This window comes from Phyllobates terribilis, unplaced genomic scaffold, assembly GCF_046119375.1.
Source record: "Phyllobates terribilis strain yellow unplaced genomic scaffold, ASM4611937v1 Scaffold_1__5_contigs__length_1240528914, whole genome shotgun sequence".
NCBI lineage: Eukaryota > Metazoa > Chordata > Amphibia > Anura > Dendrobatidae > Phyllobates > Phyllobates terribilis.
In genome coordinates this window covers 253,928,815-253,949,053 of record NW_027362761.1, presented here as the reverse complement: position 1 = coordinate 253,949,053, position 20,239 = coordinate 253,928,815, and the positions used below count along the sequence as shown (strand labels likewise).

Here is a 20,239-nt window from a genome sequence, read left to right as displayed (position 1 = left end):
GGTTAGAACCCAGGTCTCAATGGCCACGCCGTCAAATTGAGGGCCTCGAAGTTCTGGTGGTAGAACGGGCCTTGTGACTGAAGATCCGGGAGGTCGGGAAGACGCCAGGGAACGTCTGCTGTGAGGCGTACGATGTCGGCATACCATGTACGTCTGGGCCAGTCCGGTGCGATTAGGATGGTTGGAACTCCCTCCTGTTTGAGCTTTCTCACCACTCTGGAAATCAGGGGGAGAGGTGGAAAAATGTACAGGAGCTGGAACTGGGTCCAGTCTTGAACCAGGGCGTCCGCCGCTAGCGCTCTCGGGTCACGTGTTCTGGCCATGAAGTTGGGGACTTTGGCATTGAAGAGAGACGCCATTAGGTCCACGTCCGGAGTGCCCCAACGATGGCAGATCTGTTGGAAGATTTCGGGATGGAGAGCCCACTCTCCAGTGTCTATTCCTTGTCGGCTGAGGAAGTCTGCTTTCCAGTTGTCTACACCCGGAATGTGGACCGCAGAGATAATGGAGCTCGTTTTCTCCGCCCAGTAAAGGATGCGTGTCACCTCTCGCATCGCTCTGGCACTGCGTGTTCCCCCTTGGTGATTGACATATGCCACGGCCGTGGCATTGTCCGATTGTACTCTGATGTGAGAGGCTGCCAGTAAGTGATGGAAGGCTCTCAACGCCAGGAGGATGGCACGAATGTCCAGGATGTTGATGGGCAAGGTTGCTTCGGCTGGGGGCCACTTGCCCTGTGCTCTGTGGTGTAGGTGTACTGCACCCCAACCCATCAGGCTTGCGTCGGTGGTCAGGACCTTCCATTGACCTGGGAGAAAAGATTTCCCTTTTGTTAGAGAGGTCCAGTTGAGCCACCAGTGAAGAGACTTCCTGGTTGACGACGTCAGCTGGAACTTCTTGTCGAGAGAAGAAGGGTTCCTGTCCCATGACTAGAATGTCTAGTTGGAGAGATCTGAGGTGAAGCTGGGCAAATGGAACCGCTTCTATTGCCGCCACCATCCTGCCAAGGACTCTCATGGCAAACCGGAGAGATCGAGGGGGTTTGCTGAGAAGGGTGCGAACTCCTAGACGGAGAGCCAGTGCCTTGTCTTTGGGGAGAAACAATAGGCCCTTGGAGGTATTGAATAGCATTCCCAGGAATGTCAGAAACTGGTTTGGGGTTGGTGATTACTTTTGTGGGTTGACTAACCAACCCAGGCGACTCAGGGTGTCGATTGTGATTGAGACACTGAGCTCGCAGTCCTTGAAGGTAGAAGCCTTGACGAGAATATCGTCCAGGTATGGAAAGACTACTATGCCTCTGGAGTGTATGACGTGCATGGTGCCTGCCATGACTTTGGTAAACACTCTGGGAGCCGTGGCGAGTCCGAACGGGAGAGCCACGAACTGGTATGGTCCTGGTCGATTGCGAACCTGAGAAATCTCTGATGGGCAGGTGCAATCGGTATATGTAGGTATGCATCTTGTATGTCTATGGAGGCGAGATATTCTCCTTTTTCCATGGATGCAATGATTGACCGGAGGGACTCCATACGGAAGTGGCGTACTCGTACATAATTGTTGAGTTGTTTTAGGTCTAGTATGGGCCGTACCCCTCCTCCTTTCTTGGGGACTACGAAAAGATTGGAGTAGAACCCTTGGAAGCGCTCGGCTGCGGGGACAGGTATTATGACTCGTGCTTGAAGAAGCGGCTTGGTGGAAGGCGCGAGCTTTTACTGGCGGTTTTGGGGTAACAGATATAAGGAGTCTGTTTGGTGGGTAGGAAGTGAACTCTATTTTGTATCCTGAAGACACTAGTTCCCTGACCCACCTGTCTTCTGTAATAGGTAGCCAGACTTGACGAAAGAGTAAAAGTCGGCCTCCTACAGGTGGGGTGTCTTCCTGAGTCTGTGAGTCATGATGAGGAGAAATTCTTAGATTTTCCTCCTTTTGATTTTGAGTGGCCTGCCTTTGAATGCCAGGATTTGTCCGACTTTTGTGTCGGCCTCGAGTCTTCCCTGCGTGTGAAGCGGCTGTTATTTTGTGGTGGCCATGAAACGGACCAGCCGGAAGAGTTCCGAAAGGATCGGAAGCGAGTTTGGTTACGCTTCTTGTAAGTGCGTTTGGGTTTCAGTTGGGGAAGAGAGGTACTCTTACCCCCGGTGGCATTGGATATCATAGTGTCCAAGCTTTCACCGAAGAGTCGACCGCGGAGGTATGGAAGGTGCGCGAGGGACTTATTTGAGGCTGCGTCCGCTTTCCATTCACGCAGCCAAAGGATACGCCGAATTGTGATGGCGTGTGATATTGCCCCCGCTGCACCCCTTGCAGAATCCAGAGCTGCATGAAGCATGTAATCTGCCACAACTGCTATCTGAACTGCCAGAAGCTTGGAGGCCAGTTTGTAGATTTTTTGCCCAAGCCAGTATGGCCTTGGCTGCCCAGACTGAAGCGAACGCGAGGGCTAGGGAGGCCCCTGTGGTTTCGCAAATTGAGCGAGCCATACTTTCTACCTGCCGGTCTGCTGCATCCCTAAGGGTTGAGCTATCTGGCAGTGAAAGAAGTGTCTGTGCTGCCAGCCTGGAGACTGGGGGGTCCACTGCTGGTGGGTCTGTCCATTCTTTGGTGGTTTCCTTTGGAAAGGGGTAACGGGCCTCCAGAAACTTGTGATTGGTAAGCTTCTTGTGAGGCTGTGAGAATTGTTTTGTGAGGATAGATTTAAATTCTGGATGATCCAAGAAAACCTTAGGTGGTTTCGAATGAAATCTTATTTTGTGGTGCGTCCGGGATCGGATCACAAATGTCCAGCACACGATGTATGGAGGAGATTATGTCCTCAACTAGCGCTGCACAGGTGGGATTGGAGTTAGGGATCCATCAGTTTCCTTGTCAGAGTCAGAATCGCAGATGCTTTCTGACTCCTGTGTATCACTATGGTGTCTCGTAGATGACCCAGAATGGGGGATTTCTCTGGACGGAGATTGGTGCGGAGAAATATAATGTCGGTCCCTGGTAGGGGACTGTGTAGATGACCTGGGACTACGGTATCTCTCCCTAGACCGGGATGACCGTGTGCTATGGGATGACGCAGATGAGTGTGACCTGTGGGTGCGCTTGCGTCCTGACCTGGGCATAGATGTGCCTGGGCCAGTATGTGACTGAGTCAGGCTTTCCCTTTGTTGGGTAGCATTCATAGTCGAGGTATGGCTTTGCAGAGCCTGAAGCAATTTGGAGGTCATGTTATCTATGGACTATGTCACAGATTGTGACATTTGAGCGATCCATTCCGGCGTAGCATTAGACACTGAAGGGTTGGTAGGGGCTACTTGGGGCTCTGGCACAGTAGTCCGAGTACAATCCTTGCAATGTGGATATGTGCTGCCGCTGGGAAGAGCATTACTGCAGGCTGTACAGAAAGCGTAAAAGCAGTCCTGCTTGGTTTTCTTAGACTTTGAGCCTGGCATAGTGCACCTGGAGTGGCTATGCAAGGGGGCTAACTGTGCAGAGGAGGGTACAGAGTAATCAAATTCACAGCTAAGGTAACTCAGACCGTGAACTTACCCCACCAATGTGCCCCTGTGAACAACGTTGAAAGAGCCTGGTCCTGTGCCTCCCCGGAGACTTGGCTGGCCTGTATGCGTCCTGCAGCTTATTATGGCCGCCGTAGCTCTTCTCCTGCTCGCAGAGATGAAGAAGGGGGGCGGAACGCCGCAAGGGCGGCAGTTGCTATGGAGATGCGCGCCCTGCAGCCTAGATCCACCCCCTGTGACACCGCAATTAGTCAAAATCGTCATCCGGAGGGGCGGGCGGAAAATGGGCGCGGTGTAAATTTGTTTTCTATGCCCAAAAGGGCTCCAGCGCGGTAGTCCGGGGGGGGGGGGGGGGAATCGGATCAGAACCGGATCCCCCCCGATTGAAAGGCAGAATGGTGGTGGGGGCATAAGTGGAAGGGGGGCCCTTTTCAGAGTCCCCCTTAGGAGCTTAAGATGAAAAGCTGCCGCAGGTACAGAGCCTGTGAAGGCCTGTGCCTGTATGTGCCATGGCTGCCTGCACTCCCCCCGGCTCCTACAGGGTCCCGCAGTCAAGCTGGGGTTTCTGTATTGCTGCTGGTCCTCGGCTGCAGTGTGCTGGCTGGTGAGAGCTGCAGATGCTGCCGTCCAGGCCCTACCTGATGGTGTCTCAACCTAATACCCCCAGGGGGGGGGGATTAGGGAGGGTGCTGCTGTCACAGTCAGAGGGCTTTTTTTTTTTTTTCTCCTTGCCTCAACTTCGACCCAAGACCGGAGGAATTGGAGAAGGAGGGGGGGGGTCTCAACTTCAAGCCTGAACCCGAGGGGCCGGAATATGCCATCTCGAGTTCAACTGTGCACCACTAGAAGGGGGCAGAGGAAGGAGCCATGCCGGGAGTCTCTTAAGAGACCCTCTTTTCTTCATCTGTAATCCCGTGCTGAAGCGAGGGACGATTGAAGGTCTGAGGTGTGCCTCCTATGCGACACTAAGCCAAAATTGGAGTAGGCTGATGCCGTCCGGGGGTGTATACTGCACAGGAGGAGCCACGGTTAGTCTCTTTTCAGATAAGCATAGTGTCGCCTCCTAGTGGACAGCAGCATAACACCCAAGGTCCTGTGTCCCCCAATGAGGCGACAGAGTAAAATATGATTAATACATACACCTACATATATTTTTATAAAGGTTGCATAAACTTAAATATATTTTATAGGAAACGGTACCATCGATCACGTGGTGTTTTATCTGTTGGCACATAATCAAACTTCACTTTCCAGCGGACACCATGTTTTCCAACGTCTACAGCAGTGACCCGTCCTGTGAACCATTCCTTGTTCACGCGCACTTCTACATTCAAGCCTTTATCTACAGGAAAGTGTAATGTGTTTTAGTTACAAACTAACAAGGATAAGTGCATAGATTTATGTCTGAAAGTAGATATAACAAGAAAAAAAATAAAATATGTAATGCTAACTCGCTAGCAATATTCTAGCAGAAATTGTTTCATCCTAGTTCAGATACATTTTAAACCCTTTAAATTAAGGGAATCTGTCTCTATGTTTTTGCTACCTCATCTGAGAGCAGCATAATAATAATAATAATAATAATAATGTAGGAAGAGAGACCCAGATTCCAACGATGTATCACTTTGTTTACTGGGTGTAGCAGTTGTGACACTGTTTTTAGATGTAGCAGAGCTCCAGAAAGCTGCCCCCAGCCACACCACATCTGCTTATCAGTGATAATGTCCTGGTGATAAAACATTCACACTATGGAAACAACAGCACATAGCCTAATAAGTGAGATATTGCTGAAATCAGTGTCTCAGCCCCTATTTCTTGCTGCCATCAGATTACTTATTAAAACCCTCCTGACAAGTTCCCTTTAAGGCAGATGTCTATACAGGAAAACATATATTGGGACAGGAGATCACATGACAAGAGGTCAGTCTTAATTTAATCCTGTGGTTCACAGGAAATCAATCTTTGAAATCCCCTCTGGCAGCTCTCAGCCATGTTCCAGCTCCACCAACCTCTGTCCTCATTCCACGCAAACAAAAAGTGATTATTACGAAATAATTTCTGCCCTAAGGGACTATGAACACAGTAATTCAAAAGATGAGAGACTTCAATAATTAGGGACAATGGACTTCAGGAATAATAGATTGCAGCCAAGTATTCTTTTCATGTAGCAAGTTTATAGCCATTATATATTCCATTTTTTTGTGACAGGCTGTCTAATGAAACATCCAATACATACAATCTTGGGACAGTATATTTATATACAATTTTGTTATGGCGGTCCATTTGGACACACATTATAATCTAAATTATATCTGCTATTTTTTCAACACACACTCTTGTGTCTTTATATATGACCAGGGAGGATATACACTAGAGCTCTATAGGGAGAAGTTGAGCAGAGGTACAATATTGCTATAGTTAGGGTGCCAACCTCCACGATAAGCTAAGGATACTTTAGGGCTATTCAAGTACAGTATATCCTATTTTTTCCTTTTTACTACTGACATTTTTTTTTATCTCCACATACATTTTCATTGGTGGATACTATCTAGCATACAACAGCACGGTGGCTCAGTGGTTAGCACTGTTGCTTTGCAGCGTTGGGGTCCTGGGTTCAAATCCCACCAAGGACAACATCTGCAAGGAGTTTGTATGTTCTCCTCGTGTTTGTGTGGGCTTCCTGCGGGTTCTCCAGTTTCCTCCCACACTCCAAAATCATACTGATAGGGAATCTAGATTGTGAGCCTCAATGGGAACAGTACGGATAATGTCTGAAGCGCTGGGGAATTAATGGCGCTATATAAGCAAGTAAAATAAATACAACCTGGTCTATATCTTTATTTGTACTTTTTAAAGTGTGGGGTTTTTTTGTTTTTTTTTTACACTAAAAGGTATTTTTTAATGGTCTTTTTTGTTTTCTCTGGTTGCTTTATCTAGGGCCCCTTATATATACACACACACATATATAATTAACAAATATTATATATACACAGAATTATTTGTCAAGTGAGTATTTTGATCTTATAATTTTTACGCAGATTTTCCAACTCCAAGCTATATAAACATGACTGCTTATTGGATGAAGCAGGCGATGTGTGTTTGTGTAATGACTGGGGATGTCGTTTAAGGATATCAACATCCTTTATCAAGGTGTGCAGAATTAAAAGGCAGCTTGTTTTCATTAAGCAAAATGGGCCAAACACAAGATGTTGGGTACTCACCGTAAAATCTCTTTCTAGGTGCCTTCATTGGGCGACACAGGAAACCATGGGGAAATGCTGCTGCCACTCGAAGGCTGCCTTTAGGCAGAAAAAGATTAACGCCTCCCCAGCAGGCTACACCCACCAACTGCAACCGAGCTAATCAGTTAGTGAGAAAGCAGTAGGAAGGACTAACAGAGATGACAAAAAACTTTAACCAACACAACTAAAGGTGGGTGCTGTGTCCCCCAATGAAGGCTCAGAGGAAAAGATTTTACGGTGAGTAACCACAATCTTGTTTTCTCTATCGCTTCATTGGGGGACACAGGAAGCCATGAAACGTTCTCAAGCAGTCCCTAGGGTGGAAAAAACAGCTACTCACAGATCTAAGACTGGGCCACTGCTGCACGCAGAACTTTCCTGCCCAGGCTGGCATCAGCCGAGGAATAGGTGTGAACTCTGCGGAACCTGGAAATCTATAGACTGAAGACCAGGTGGTGGCCTTGAAGAACTGCGATGCCTGATGGCTAACCGTCCAGGAAGCCGCCACTGCACGTGTGGAGAGAGCAATGACCCCGAGTTAGGGCGATCTTCTTGTCACTCGGTACGCTTCCAGGATGGTAGAAGGACCACCTTAGGGAGAAAGGATGGAACCAGATTTAGGACCATCTTGCCTTCATGGAACACAAGGAAAGGAGAATGACAGGAAAGTGCTGCAAGTTCGAAGACGCTTCTGATGGAGGTGATCACTACAAGGAACAAAACTTTCCAGGAGAGAAGAAAAATATCCCAAATAGGTTCAAAGAAAGCACCCTGAAGAATAGACAAGACCAAATTGAGATCCCACAGCTTTAAGGGAGCTTGATAGGGAGACATGGAGAGAGCCTCTTGATTTGGGAGCAAGAGGCCAAGTTCTTCTGGACGAGTATAGAAAGGGTGGAGACCTGACCCTTTAGAGAGCTAAGAAACAGGCCAGAATCCTGGCCTGACTGCATGAAAGCCAGGAAAAAGGTAAGAGAAAAGGACAGTGGAGCAACCAGATTGGTCTTGCACCATAGAGAAAAGGCTTTCCAAGTGCGGTGATAAATGTGGGAGGAAGACTGTTGTCTCGCTTCGCTTTGATCATGGTCTGATGACCACTAGAAATTCCGGTGGAGGAGGGAACCCAGAGAAAGAAGGTCTGGATGAACTGGTAGCCTCCAGGGGACGTCTGCTAGAAGACTGGCCCGGCGAGATAATCAGTCTGGAGCGATAAGGATGACTAGAACACCCTCCGACTTGATCTTCCTGAGGAGCTTGGGAATTAGAGGAGGGGGGGGGGGTGGGAGGGTGACAGATAAGGGAGGCTGAACTGAGCCCAAGAAAATTGCCAGAGCGTTGGAATTGATCGCTAGGGGATCGCGAGATCTGGACACAAACTGGGGAACCTTGTTGTTCATTCTGGATGCCATCACGTTGACGTCTGGGATGCCCTAATCTGGAAGGAGACTGTCAGGTTTAAAGATCACTAGCCAGCAGATACCTTCGTTGTCCACTCTGGGAATGTGTACTGCGGAGACAGCGGGGACGTTCTGTCCGCCCCAAACAAGGATGCGGGACAACTCCACCATGACCGGTCGGCTCAGTGGTGTTCCCTGGTGGTTGATGTATGCCACAGCTGTGGTGTTGTTGCATCGAATGTGGACAGGACAGCCCATCAGGAGCTTCTTGCCAATGAAGGAGGGCCAGGTAAATGGCTCTTATCTCCAGAAGGTTGAGCAGAAGAGAGGATTCCTGGGTCCTTCCAGTGGCCCTGGACTGAGATTCTGGAAGACAGCACCCCAACCCAACAGAGTGGCATCGGTCATCACGACCTTCCACTGGATTGGCAGGAAGAAATCTCCCGCGACAGAAGAGGGGAAAGGAACTCCACCAAGTCAGGGATTGTCATACCTGAGGGGGAAGAACAATAGGCCTATTCAGGGATGCAATCAACCTGTCCCAATGTGAGAGAAGGGTGAGTTGAAGAGGATGGGTGTGGAACTGAGCAAAATGGAACTGCTTCCATTGCCGCCACCATCTTGCCCAACATGCTCATGCAGAGGCAGAGAGAGCAAGGGGATGGCTCTCCGAGAGACTGAATCCTGAGGAGAAGGGCCGAGACCTTTTCCTTGGGAAGAAAAACCCTTGCGTGAACTTTGCCAAAATCCATACCTAGGAATACTAGGCATTGGCCCGGGATCAGAAACCACTTCGATCTGTTGATGATCCATCCAAGACGGGAAAGGTGTCGAGAGTAAGATAATTGCGCTCGAAACAGTCCTGGAAAGATCAGAATATCATCTAGATAAAGAATGGATATAATCCCATTCATGTGGACCCTTGCCATGCCTGCGACTATTACCTTCGTAAAGACCCTGGGCCAGGCCGGAAGGAAGGGCTGTAGACGGGTAATGGGAGTCCTGAATTACAAACGGAAAAAATCTCTGGTGACATAGAAAGATAGGAATTTGAAGGTAAGCATCCTGGATGTCTACCGAGCAAAAGGACTCCCTGGGTTACATAAAGGCTATCACCAAGCAGACAGATTTCATCCTGAAGTGACTGAGGCGGACACACCTGTTCAGTCATTTAAGATCCAGAATAGGACAGACCTCTTTCTTCGGAACTACAAATAGATTTTAATCGAAACCTGAAAAACATTCCGTCACAGTAACAGAGACGATGACGCCTGTGTGGTACAAGGAGGCGATGGCCTTGAAAAACCCAGAAGCAAGGCAGTTTTTCTTTGGTAGCCAAGACATGAAAAAATGGTTTCGGAGGAGAGAAGGAGATTCTATTTGGTAGCCAGAGGAAATGACCTCTCTGACCAAGGCGTTGTCGACCACAGAAAGCCAAGCATCAAGAAAAAGAAAGACAGCCGGCCCACCCTGGGAGAATCTCCAGGTGGGGAGACCAGTCATGTGCAGGAGAACCTATTTGATCTGGTTCAGGAAGACCTGTGTTGATGACAGAGGGCATGCCAGGAAAGTGCCGGATTAAGGCTATGTGCCCACGATGCAGAAATGAAGCAGAAAATTTCTGCAGCATTTCTGCATCTCCCTGGCAGAAAAAACGCATGCAGATTGTGCATGCGTTTTTCCTGCAGAATACATGCGGAATACATGCAGATTCACATGCGTTAATGCATATGTTTCCGCATGCGGACTGACAAGCACTTTCCAGGCGATAGCATCACTTGGAAAGTGCTTGACAACTAGGTCACACTGTATAAATCCATGCAAACAGCATGGATTTATAGTGTGACCGTAAAAATAAAAAAATAAAGCTATACTTACCGCCGATACCGCCGCGTGTGCTGTCGCGCTCCTTCCTGGTTCCTTCCTGGCTTGCCGGCATCTCGCGAGACAGCCTGCGTGCGACATCATCTCAGGTCCTGGAAGGAGAAGCTCTGCAGGGGCCGCCGGACAGGTGAATATAAACTTTATTTTTTATTTTATTCTTTTTTTTACAGGTACAATGGTACCCAGGTCTGGATGAGAGTCTTCTCTCCTCCAGAACTAGGTACCATCCGCACACTGAAATGCATATTATCCGCTTGTACAAATGTACAGACACGGATTCTATGTGTCTCAATGCAAGTCAATGGCGGCAATTCCGCTGCGCTTCCGCAAAATTAATGAACATGCTGCGGATTTAGGAGCGCTGCAGAAACGCTGCGGAAAAATCTGCAGCATGTGCATTGAAATTGTGGAATGCCATTGGGGACCATGGGGTGCGGATTACCATGCGTTTTTGATGCGATTCCGCAGCGGAAACGCATGAAAAACGCATCGTGTGCACACAGCCTGAAAGAGGGCCTTTTCTTCTCTTTGCCATGCAGGGGATTTTCCTGACAGATGAGACCTCCACTATAGGGAAACTGACGATAGGAGCGAAAATATGGGGTGCGCCGTCTGGGCTTTTGCTGGGGGAGCAAGGTGCAACTTTCCCACGGTAGTGTCAGAAATTATCTGGTGAGGTACTTTTTAGACGCAGAGTTTGCGTTCCACGCCTTAAGCCGTAGGACCCTACGAATTGCCATGATGTTGATAGATATCAAAGCAGCACATCCGGCAGCATTGAGGGAAGCAGAGAGGAGATATTTTCCTGCAAATTCATCCAGGGGGCCCCAGAGAGGATACCCTGACAGAGGAGTATAGCCCAGGAGGAGACCGCCATTGACAACCGGGTGGCGGCAAAAAGATTGACAGAGTGCCGTCAAAAATAGATTTTGCCAAAGGCTCAACATGCCTGTCAGTGGGGTCCTTGAGAGAGGCCCAGTCAGGGAGGGAAAGGGTGAGTGTTAGAGGATAAATGAGATGGAGGGGGATCTACTAACGGAGGTTCCGATCAGAGTTTAATAAGGTAGGAAGCAAAGGGACATAGAATATAACATCTCTCCGGGAGTTCCCATTTTGTCATGAATATCTTGTCAAACTCCTTGTGGTTTGAAAACGTCCACGGAGGGCGTTTCGCCTTTTTGAAGGATACCAACTGATCCGTGGGCAGAGGATCCTCATCCTTGATGTTCAGAGTCTGATTCACAGCCAGGACCAGACTTTCCATTATGTCCTGGAGTTTGGAGATCTGGTCATAGTCCAGATCAGAATCTGATTAAGAGCAAAGTTCAGGAATCTGACCCGTCAGGCTTGGGGGAAGACGCCCAGGAGAGGCATGCCATCCTACAGGAGGTGGAAGGAGACAAAGACCTGGAGGATGAGCTTGTATGTATTCGCTTCTTGGCTCTCCTACGGCCCTACTAGGGTGGAGCAGATTTGAGGGCGACTCAGATAAGGCCGTAGGGGTGATCGGTATACCGCAGGCAGCTGTTGGCATAAGCAGACGCTCTATGACCGAGACCAAGGATTCTGATACTTTGGTTAGGTAGGCGAACGATTGAGATAAGGCTGCTGCTGCCCACTCGGAGGGAGGGAGGGAGGGGAGGGGCAGTGGGGGACTCCTGTGGGGCCTGCATTGTAGGGTTACGGAGGCTGAGCAGAGGGCTGTCTGTTGACCTGCAGGTAGCTTCATTTTACAGGAAGAACAGGTGATGTGTAGGATTATAGGAGAAGCAGGATGAGAGCGAGAGGCCCTAATACAAGACATATAGGTAAAAAGTGTTCCAGGTGTGGGGCTGCTGAGGTGAGGCCCGTGAGCCTATAGTAGGATAACCTACCCCTTCCTGAAGAGGCGCAGAACCAAATGAGGAAAAAGACCACAGCACTGGAGACCGGGAACAGATGGAGGAAACAACCAATGCAGATGGCGGAGAAATGCACCAGAATAGAGAGGAGCCGAAAATGCGTGCCTGCAGCTTGATAGGCTGCGAAGAAGAAAGAGACCGGCTGCTGCACTGGAGGCGGGCTGGGGAAGAAGAGCGGGAGAAAAGACCGCACGCATTATTGGCAGGCCGGGAGTCGTGTCCTAACAGACGTAGGCCTAGATGAAGTGGGGGACTACATTTTGACAGCGATCCACCGGAGGAACCTAGGGAAAGCGGCCTGAAAAGGAATAAATGCGGTCCTGTGGAAATCTGCTGAAGTCTTCCAAGGCATGGAGCCCCCACTGTCTGGAATGCTGGAAGGAGAATTTCAGATTAAGAACAGTGCATTTCCGTCTGGAGATAAAAGTACCTGAAGGACCCTGTGCTGTTATCTAGCGTCTTGACACCTTCCCATCACGGAAGACGTTAATCAGAATCTCCCTACAGGAGCCACTGGTATAGGGTACGTCTTCCATCCCTGCACACGTCTCGTTATGGTGGGCGAGCAGGCCGGAGATAGATGGCAAGGACCAGTCCGCCTTTCCCTGCGGAACAGTGCGGATGCCCCAAACACTCTTGATGTGTTAGGGGGGATAGGGTCCTGCCTGATAGACAAGAGAGGGTACCATGTGGATCAGACCACACTGTTCACTCGGTCTCTAGGTTGGATGACAGGATGAGCAATTACACCCTGTCGCCCGTAGCTACAAGCTGTATCTGAAAGAAAAAGGGGGAAAAAAAACACAACAAAAGGGTAGAGACGGGTCTGAACGCAGACCCGTGTCTGCCTCCTTTGGAAACTAAGCAAGACCTGACTAGCTAGGTTCCAGTTGGTGGGTGTAGCCTGCTGGGGAGGAGTTAAATTTTTTCCTGCCTAGTGTCAACAGCATACACCCATTATTTCCAGTGTGTCACCCAAAGAAGCGAAAGAGAAAAGAGATTTAATGGACTGTGAAAAGTCAAAACATTGTTACAAGTGTTACAGAGAAACGAAGCACTATTGAAATTGCCAAGATATTGGGGTAAGATATCTTTTTTGACCCATTTTTCCAGAGGAAGACAAGCTGCGTAATAATTCTGCACACCTTGATAAAGGGTGTTGATATCTTTAGGCTACATCCTCACTCATTACACAAATACACATCACCTGATCTGCTTCATCCAATAAGCATTCAAGTTTATACAGCTTGGAGTAGGAAATCTGCATAAAAATAAGGTTATAGTCAATATACCCACTTGCCTAATAATTGTGCAATAACAGCTGTAGGCTTATGCTTGAAGTACTGTGTGGAGTAGACAGAAGATCCTACACATTACCTGATATGCTTTAAACCAATAAGTATTCACTTTCATACAGCTTGGAGTTGAAAATATGCATACAAATTATGATATGATCAAAATATTCACTTGCCTAATAATTCTGCAGTGTATTTGTAAAACAAAACCGAATGACAAATCTCTAAAGCCTACATTTAAAATCAGAACAGTTACCTTTTTGTGCTGCTTTAGTGGATACACTGTCATCTACCTCTGGGCTGTCCAGCTGCAATGATTGCAATGAAACATTTAAGTTGGGATGAGAGTCAGAAAATGCATGTAGATCCTGCTCAAGAAAATTTAATACAAATATCAACATATATAAATATTATGCATCTTCCAGACTAAGTCTTAAATAATTTGTTATTTTCAGTTTCAATGCATATATTACAACTGGATTCTGAAATATTTGCATTTTAAGTCCCAAACTGAGCCCATTGGATATTACAATAATACATTTTAAATGATTAGACTTTATTTACATCAGAAATAGCACTAACACATTTCACATTCTGATTCAAATGTAAAGATGAGGCGCAGACGAGTAAATCAGACTTTTCTCACACCTGTAATTAACAAATCAGAGGACTTGCGTCAGTATAAAAGGTTTTCTTTCAGTTCACCAGATTTAGCTCAAAATCTGGTAACATTCTACTCTAGGAGGTACAAACTGTGAGAGGAGAGTGGATTCTATTCAGAGTGGCAAATTAGAATCAGATATGGGAGATTTTAAATGTTTCACCATTTTGTCGACTCGCTGACCCATAGATTACCATTGGAAAATCAATTTACCCTTTTTCATATGCAGTGGCATGTAAAATTATGGGCACCCCTGGTCAAAATTACTGCTATTGTTAACAGTTAAGCAAGTTGAAGATAAAATGACCTCTAAAAGGGCTAAAGTTAAAGATGACATATTTCCTTTGTATTTGAAGGCAAAAAAATATATATATTATCATTTTTTACATTTTAAAAATTACAAAAAGGAAAATGGGCCGATACAAAAGTTTGGGCACCCTTGAAGATGTGTGTGTTCAGATAACTTTGACCAAGGTTTCAGACGTTAAAATAGCATGTTAGGGTTATGGCTTGTTCACCAACATTGTTAGGAAAGGTCAGGTGATGCAAATTTCTCAGCTTTATAAAAACCCAGCCTCCTCTAACCTTGTGACAAAAAAACAGCAGCCATGGGTTCCTCTAAGCAGCTGCCTAGCACTCTGAAAATGAAAATGGTGGACGCCCACAAAGCAGGAGAAGGCTGTAAGAAGATAGCAAAGCGTTTTCAAGTTGCCCTTTCCTCAGTTCGAAATGTAATTAAGAAATGGCAGTTATCAGGAACAGTGGAGATGAAGATAAGGTCTGGAAGATCAAGCAAAATTTCAGTCAGAGCTGCTCGTAGGATTGCTAGCGAGGCAAATCAGAACCCCGCTTGACTGCAAAAGACCTTCAGAAAGATTTAGCGGACTCTGGAGTTGTGGTACATTGTTCTACTGTTCAGAGACACCTGCACAAATATGGCCTTCATGGAAGAGTCATTAGAAGAAAACCTCTCCTGTGTCCTCACCATAAAATTCAGCATCAGAGTTATGCAAAAGAACATCTAAACAAGCCTAATGCATTTTGGAAACAAGTCCTGTGGACCGATGAGGTTAAAATAGAACACTTTGGCCACAATGATCAAAAGGTATGTGTGGAGAAAAAAGGGCACAGAATTTCAGGAAAAGAACATCTCGCCAACCTTTAACCGTGGGGGTGGATTAATCATGCTTTGGGTTGTGTTGCAGCCAATGGCACAAGGAACATTTCACAAGGGTAGAGGGAAGAATGGATTCAATGAAATTTCAACAAATTTTTGATGCAAACATAACACCATCTGTAAAAAAGCTGAAGTTGAATGAAAAGAGGATGGCTTCTAAATATGAATAATGATCCTAAACACGCGTCAAAATCCACAATAGTCTACTTCAAAAGGCACAAGCTGAAGATTTTACAATGGCCCTCACAGTCCCCTGATCTGATCATCATTGAAAATTTGTGGCTAGATCTCAAAATAGGAGGGCATGCAAGACAACCCAGAAACCTCACAGAACTGGAAGAATTTTCCAAGGAAGAATGGATGAAAATCCCTCAAAGAATTGAAAAACTCTTGGCTGGCTACAAAAAGCATTTACAAGTTGTGATACTGTCAAAAGGGGGTGTTACTAGGTACTAACCATGCAGGGTGCACAAACATTGGCATTGGGCCATTTTCCTTTTTGTTATTTTTAAAATGTAAAAGATGAAAATATATTTGTCATCTTTAACTTTAGGCCTTTTAGAGATCATTTCATCTTCAACTTGCTTAACTGTTCACAATAACAGTAAGTTTGACCAGGGGTGCCCAAAATTTAAAATGGCACTGTAAATTGACCAAAGGAGAATCACAAACATGGCAAATTAGGCCACGGCCCTAACATCAGTATTAGGTCAGTATTTCACTCAGTATTTTTTCTCAGGAGTGGGAGCCAAAACCAGGAGTGGGATATAAAATGCAGAATTGGTGCGCTGGTTTCTATTATACCTTTTCTATGATTGTTCCTCACCTGGTTTTGGCTCCCACTCCTGAGAAAAAATACTGACCGAATACTGATAGTAGGGCCGTGGCCTTAATTCACCAATGGATCCCACTGGGCAGTCAATCAGCAAAAGGGAAATCAGGCGAAAGTGTATGTCTCCTCCAAACAGGAACCTAAAAACTTTACTTCATACGGAATTTTATTATTCATCAGCCATGTACTAAGATATCCAAGAAGTACCTAGTTGCAATTTCTAGATTCACATTACATCACTTCTTACATGACTATATTCAGCATGAAGTAAAACAGCAGCACCAATCTCCGCTGTGTTAGCATGCTGCAAACTCACCAAGTTTTCCACCCACAGAGTGTTTTTTTTCCAATTAAGCAGCAGGAAGGCTCACACAACTGAAATTTTTTTCATTACCCTATAGATCTATCTACATGAGAAAAGGTTTTGTATCTTGGTCTTTTATTTACATCATGAAGATTTCCAATAGCAGAGAGCTATCTGTTTTCAGTTAACGGAAACCATATCAATTGTGACAATGAAAACAGCAACTATATTTTGCTTATGATGGTAAATAACAAGTGTCAGGAATTTTATAGACTGCTCTCCAACAGTAGCTGAAATCACTCCCATGTCCAAAAGAAGCAAATTACAGCAGGTTATATTTGTTGTTCTTTTCTGCCATACACATGCTACAGGTAAAAATCGGAGACAAATCTGTAGTGAACATTTTCAAATTTTGTTGTAAAGGAGTTCCATAGCATATTTTATACTTGCCAAATGTTAACATTTAGGGATCAGAGCAATCCAAAAACTTACTAAGAATAATAATGCAGGTTACTGCGAAAAGTTAATGTAAAATGGTAAGATTTCTGTTCATTACCTTTACTTCTTCATTCAGCTCTTTTTTCTCACGTTTCACGACCACTATCTTTCCTCGTTTAGCCTTTTCAGGTTTCCTGGAAGTAACGGGCTCCTCCTCTTCTTCCTCCTCCTCATCATCATCTTCATCCTCAATTATCTGAGGTGCACTTCTCTTTCTCACACTACTTATCTGAGTTTAGACCCAAACCAACAATGAGCAAAACATAGCAAGATAAAAGGTAAATTTGCTTTCGGTGATGAAGTCTTATAAAAGAAGAGCTACATACTGCCTCTCTCCAGAGTCCAGCGCCGTTCTGCATAGTTTCTCAGTGCCCTGACTGCAATTGAGACTAGCTGGCTCACACTATGCTCTATGTATGAGCAGGAAGTGTCTTTTACAATGAAAGCCTATGGTGCCCCATTCTATGTTCAATAGACTGACATTGTAAAAGCCACTTCTAGGTCACGCAGAGCGCAATGAGAGGCCAGGCTCACACGGCCATTGATTCTTTCATGAGAGAATTGGATAACAGGTGCAGAGAAGACTGAACTTAATTTCTCCATAGTCTGAATCTGTGGATGTCAGACTGCACTTGGATGACATCCGAATACAGTCCGATGTTTCACATGCACCCATAGACTTGTATGGGCGCATGTGATCTGATTACCGGATGCACTCGCAGCATGCTGCGATTGGAAAATTTGCAGATCTGCACTGCCCCATAGTACAACATTGGGCCAAGTACTATCCGACAAAAGGCTGGATAACACTCCGCCGTGGAGAACGACGGTACTGGACACTGGAGAGAGCAGTAGTAGGCGAGTATATTAATATACTCACACTACATTACATGTGAATATACACAATTAATAATAATAAAAAAATGATATGGATGAGAGTGCTTTTTTAATTGGCTTGTACCATCATTCACAAGGATATCTGAGGACCACCAGTGACCTGATCGCTACGGCCACCTATTGGCTGCAGGATCAGGATGTCATCGTTTCAAGTCTGGCAGAGGACATTTGAATAGCAGAACTGCAGCGAAGAGCAGATTCCTATGGTAAGTATGCTTTGTTTTGTTTTTTTTTGCACCACAGTAGCTTCCATTGTTAACTACCCTCTACAGCCCCCTTCTCTGTTTAATCATCATCCCCTTTGATTTAAGTTTAGGCCATGACAGAAAAGGATGCCAGCTACATATGTATTAGAAAGTGTCATTATAACATTTCAAACTATATGAAACATTTTTTTTGTTTGTCAAAGCAACCAGAGCCATAACATTGAAATAAAATGCAATTATAGGTTATCAAAACATCGGATCTACCCCGAAATGGAGCAAAAAATAAGCCATCACCCAGCACCAGATCCTGAAAAATGAAAATGCTAAGGGTCTCAGAAAATGGAGACAAAATGCAAAAAAAGTTTTTTCATACAAATTTCAGATTTTATTTTTTCACCACTTAAATACAAAATAAACTAAAACTATACATGTTTAGTATCTGCATACTCGTACTGACTTGAAGAATCATATAGCCAGGTCAGTTTTATAGTGAACATGTTAAATAAAACAAACTAAAAAACAATAGTGGAAATGCACTTTTTTGCAATTTCACTGCACTTGGAATTTTTATCTCGTTTTCCAGTACACTATGTGGTAAAATCAATTGTGCCATTCAAAAGTACAATTTGTCCTACAAAAAAAACAGGCCTTCATACCGCTATATTGAAGGAAAAATAAAAAAGTTATAGCTCTTGGAAGAAGGGGAGGAAAAAAGGAAAAAAGCAGAAAATGGCCATGGCATGGAGGGGTTAAACCTGCTAACCAGGGCTGTAGAGTCAGTCTATTTTGCTGGAGTCGGTATAAAACGGACTCAGACTCCTAAAATATATAATAAACTGGGTTCCGTAGTATGTGCTGTAAATTTTTAAAAAATTTGGGAAAGATGTGAAATGTCCTATAAGTGTCTGTTCTATTCCTGATCCAAGGATTTAAGCTTTTCTTTGAGATGAATCTGTGCTGCACTTTATGTACATGCTCAGTAGTGAGGCCGTGCTGTGGAGTCGGGAGTCGTAGTCAGGGAAACTGAGGAGCCCTGCTGCGAACGTCTTAAAATAAAAAGGACATTTTATAAATGGTGCTGATCTAAAGCAGACATGAGGTAAATGTTGTTAACTTTTTTCCATGGTATGACTATCTGGATTAAAAGGATAATCATTCAAAGTTTAACACATTTCTAAAAAAAATAGCATATTTTCACATTTCTGATATTTTTATCATGTATTATAAACGCAAAACATATGGACCTGAAAAATGTGTCATGAAAACACAGTCTCAAAATCACTGGGATATGTTGAGTTTTTTCCACAAAGTGACACGTCAGATTTGAAATATTTTGCCTGGTCACTAAGGGGTGAAGTTTCCATATAGGATGCAAATGAACAAGAAATAAAATATACTGCTCAAAGGTTCCTCGTTTACATCTGCCATACAAGAGCTGAGCCCGCTCCATACACGGTGGTTGCTGGCCGTGCTGAGTGTAACTGCTGACATCAGAGCTAGCTCTGACCACAACAGTTTAACTTCTTTGATGTCACAGTCATTAGAGACACTTGCCTTTTTTAAAGTAATAAACATGGCAGGTGTACATTCTTTCGTCCATCGCGCCCTCTCCTTGACATTAACTCTACACAAGAGTGGGCACCACCAAAAGGTAACTGGAGGTCAACTCCGTGCATATATAATCCAAATAGAACAACAAGAGAAAGATATGCAAGAAACGGGGATCTCACAAAAATATAAAATAGTATTACTATTATATTTTTGTGAGATCCCCGTTTCTTGCAAATCTTTCTCTTGTTGTTCTCTCCTTGACATTATTGCATGGTACTGATGGCATTGATATGGCAGCAGGCGGGTAAAAACAAAACTATGAGGAGTATTTTCATCTACCTGTCTGTTAGTCCCTCTCATGATATTGTGGGTACTAGGATACCAGGAAAAGACAGACCATTTTAAATTATCTGGACATCTTTTCATCATACTAATAACACTGAAGTAGCAGACAGACACCCTACCCTCCCTCCATAAAAGTGGTTAAAGAAGATGCCTCACCGTAGGACTTTTGCTTGGTGCTGGCCTCTTTGTTGCAGGTGGTTTAGAGTTCTTCAAGACTTGTGGTATTGGTATGAATCTAGAGGATTTAGCAGTCTGTAATGTAGCAGGTTTTGGATGGGACTGTGAAGATTTTACAATTGATGTTATTTTGTTAAGAGTCTTGGCAATGTGACTAGATTTCACAGGCCCTGGGGACGGAGATTTGGAGGTGCTAGCCTGGGCAGAGTTAAATACTGCACTTCGCCTTGTTTCGGTCCTTTTAACTGTGCTGCTAATTCGCGTAGGTGGAGGTTTAACAGCTTCTTTCAAGACTGCAGGAAGAGGTGGAGATCTTGGCCTCAATGGTCGACTTACAGTACTTACTGGACTCTACCAAGAAAA

At 45.2% G+C, this 20,239-nt stretch overlaps 1 protein-coding gene across 3 annotated transcripts in view; it reads right to left on the bottom strand.

Moving 5' to 3' along the window:
- MORC2 (MORC family CW-type zinc finger 2) overlaps nt 1-20,239 on the bottom strand; it is a 176,097-nt gene that overhangs the window by 27,345 nt on the left and 128,513 nt on the right. For all 3 annotated transcript variants that reach the window (XM_073671183.1, XM_073671182.1, XM_073671181.1), the window contains exons 20-23: nt 19,856-20,227; nt 16,759-16,929; nt 13,485-13,536; nt 4,710-4,851 (exon numbers count right to left, since the gene is read on the bottom strand). In XM_073671183.1, coding sequence (XP_073527284.1) covers nt 4,710-4,851; nt 13,485-13,536; nt 16,759-16,929; nt 19,856-20,227 — 737 coding nt within the window. The remainder of the gene's footprint in view (nt 1-4,709; nt 4,852-13,484; nt 13,537-16,758; nt 16,930-19,855; nt 20,228-20,239) is intronic.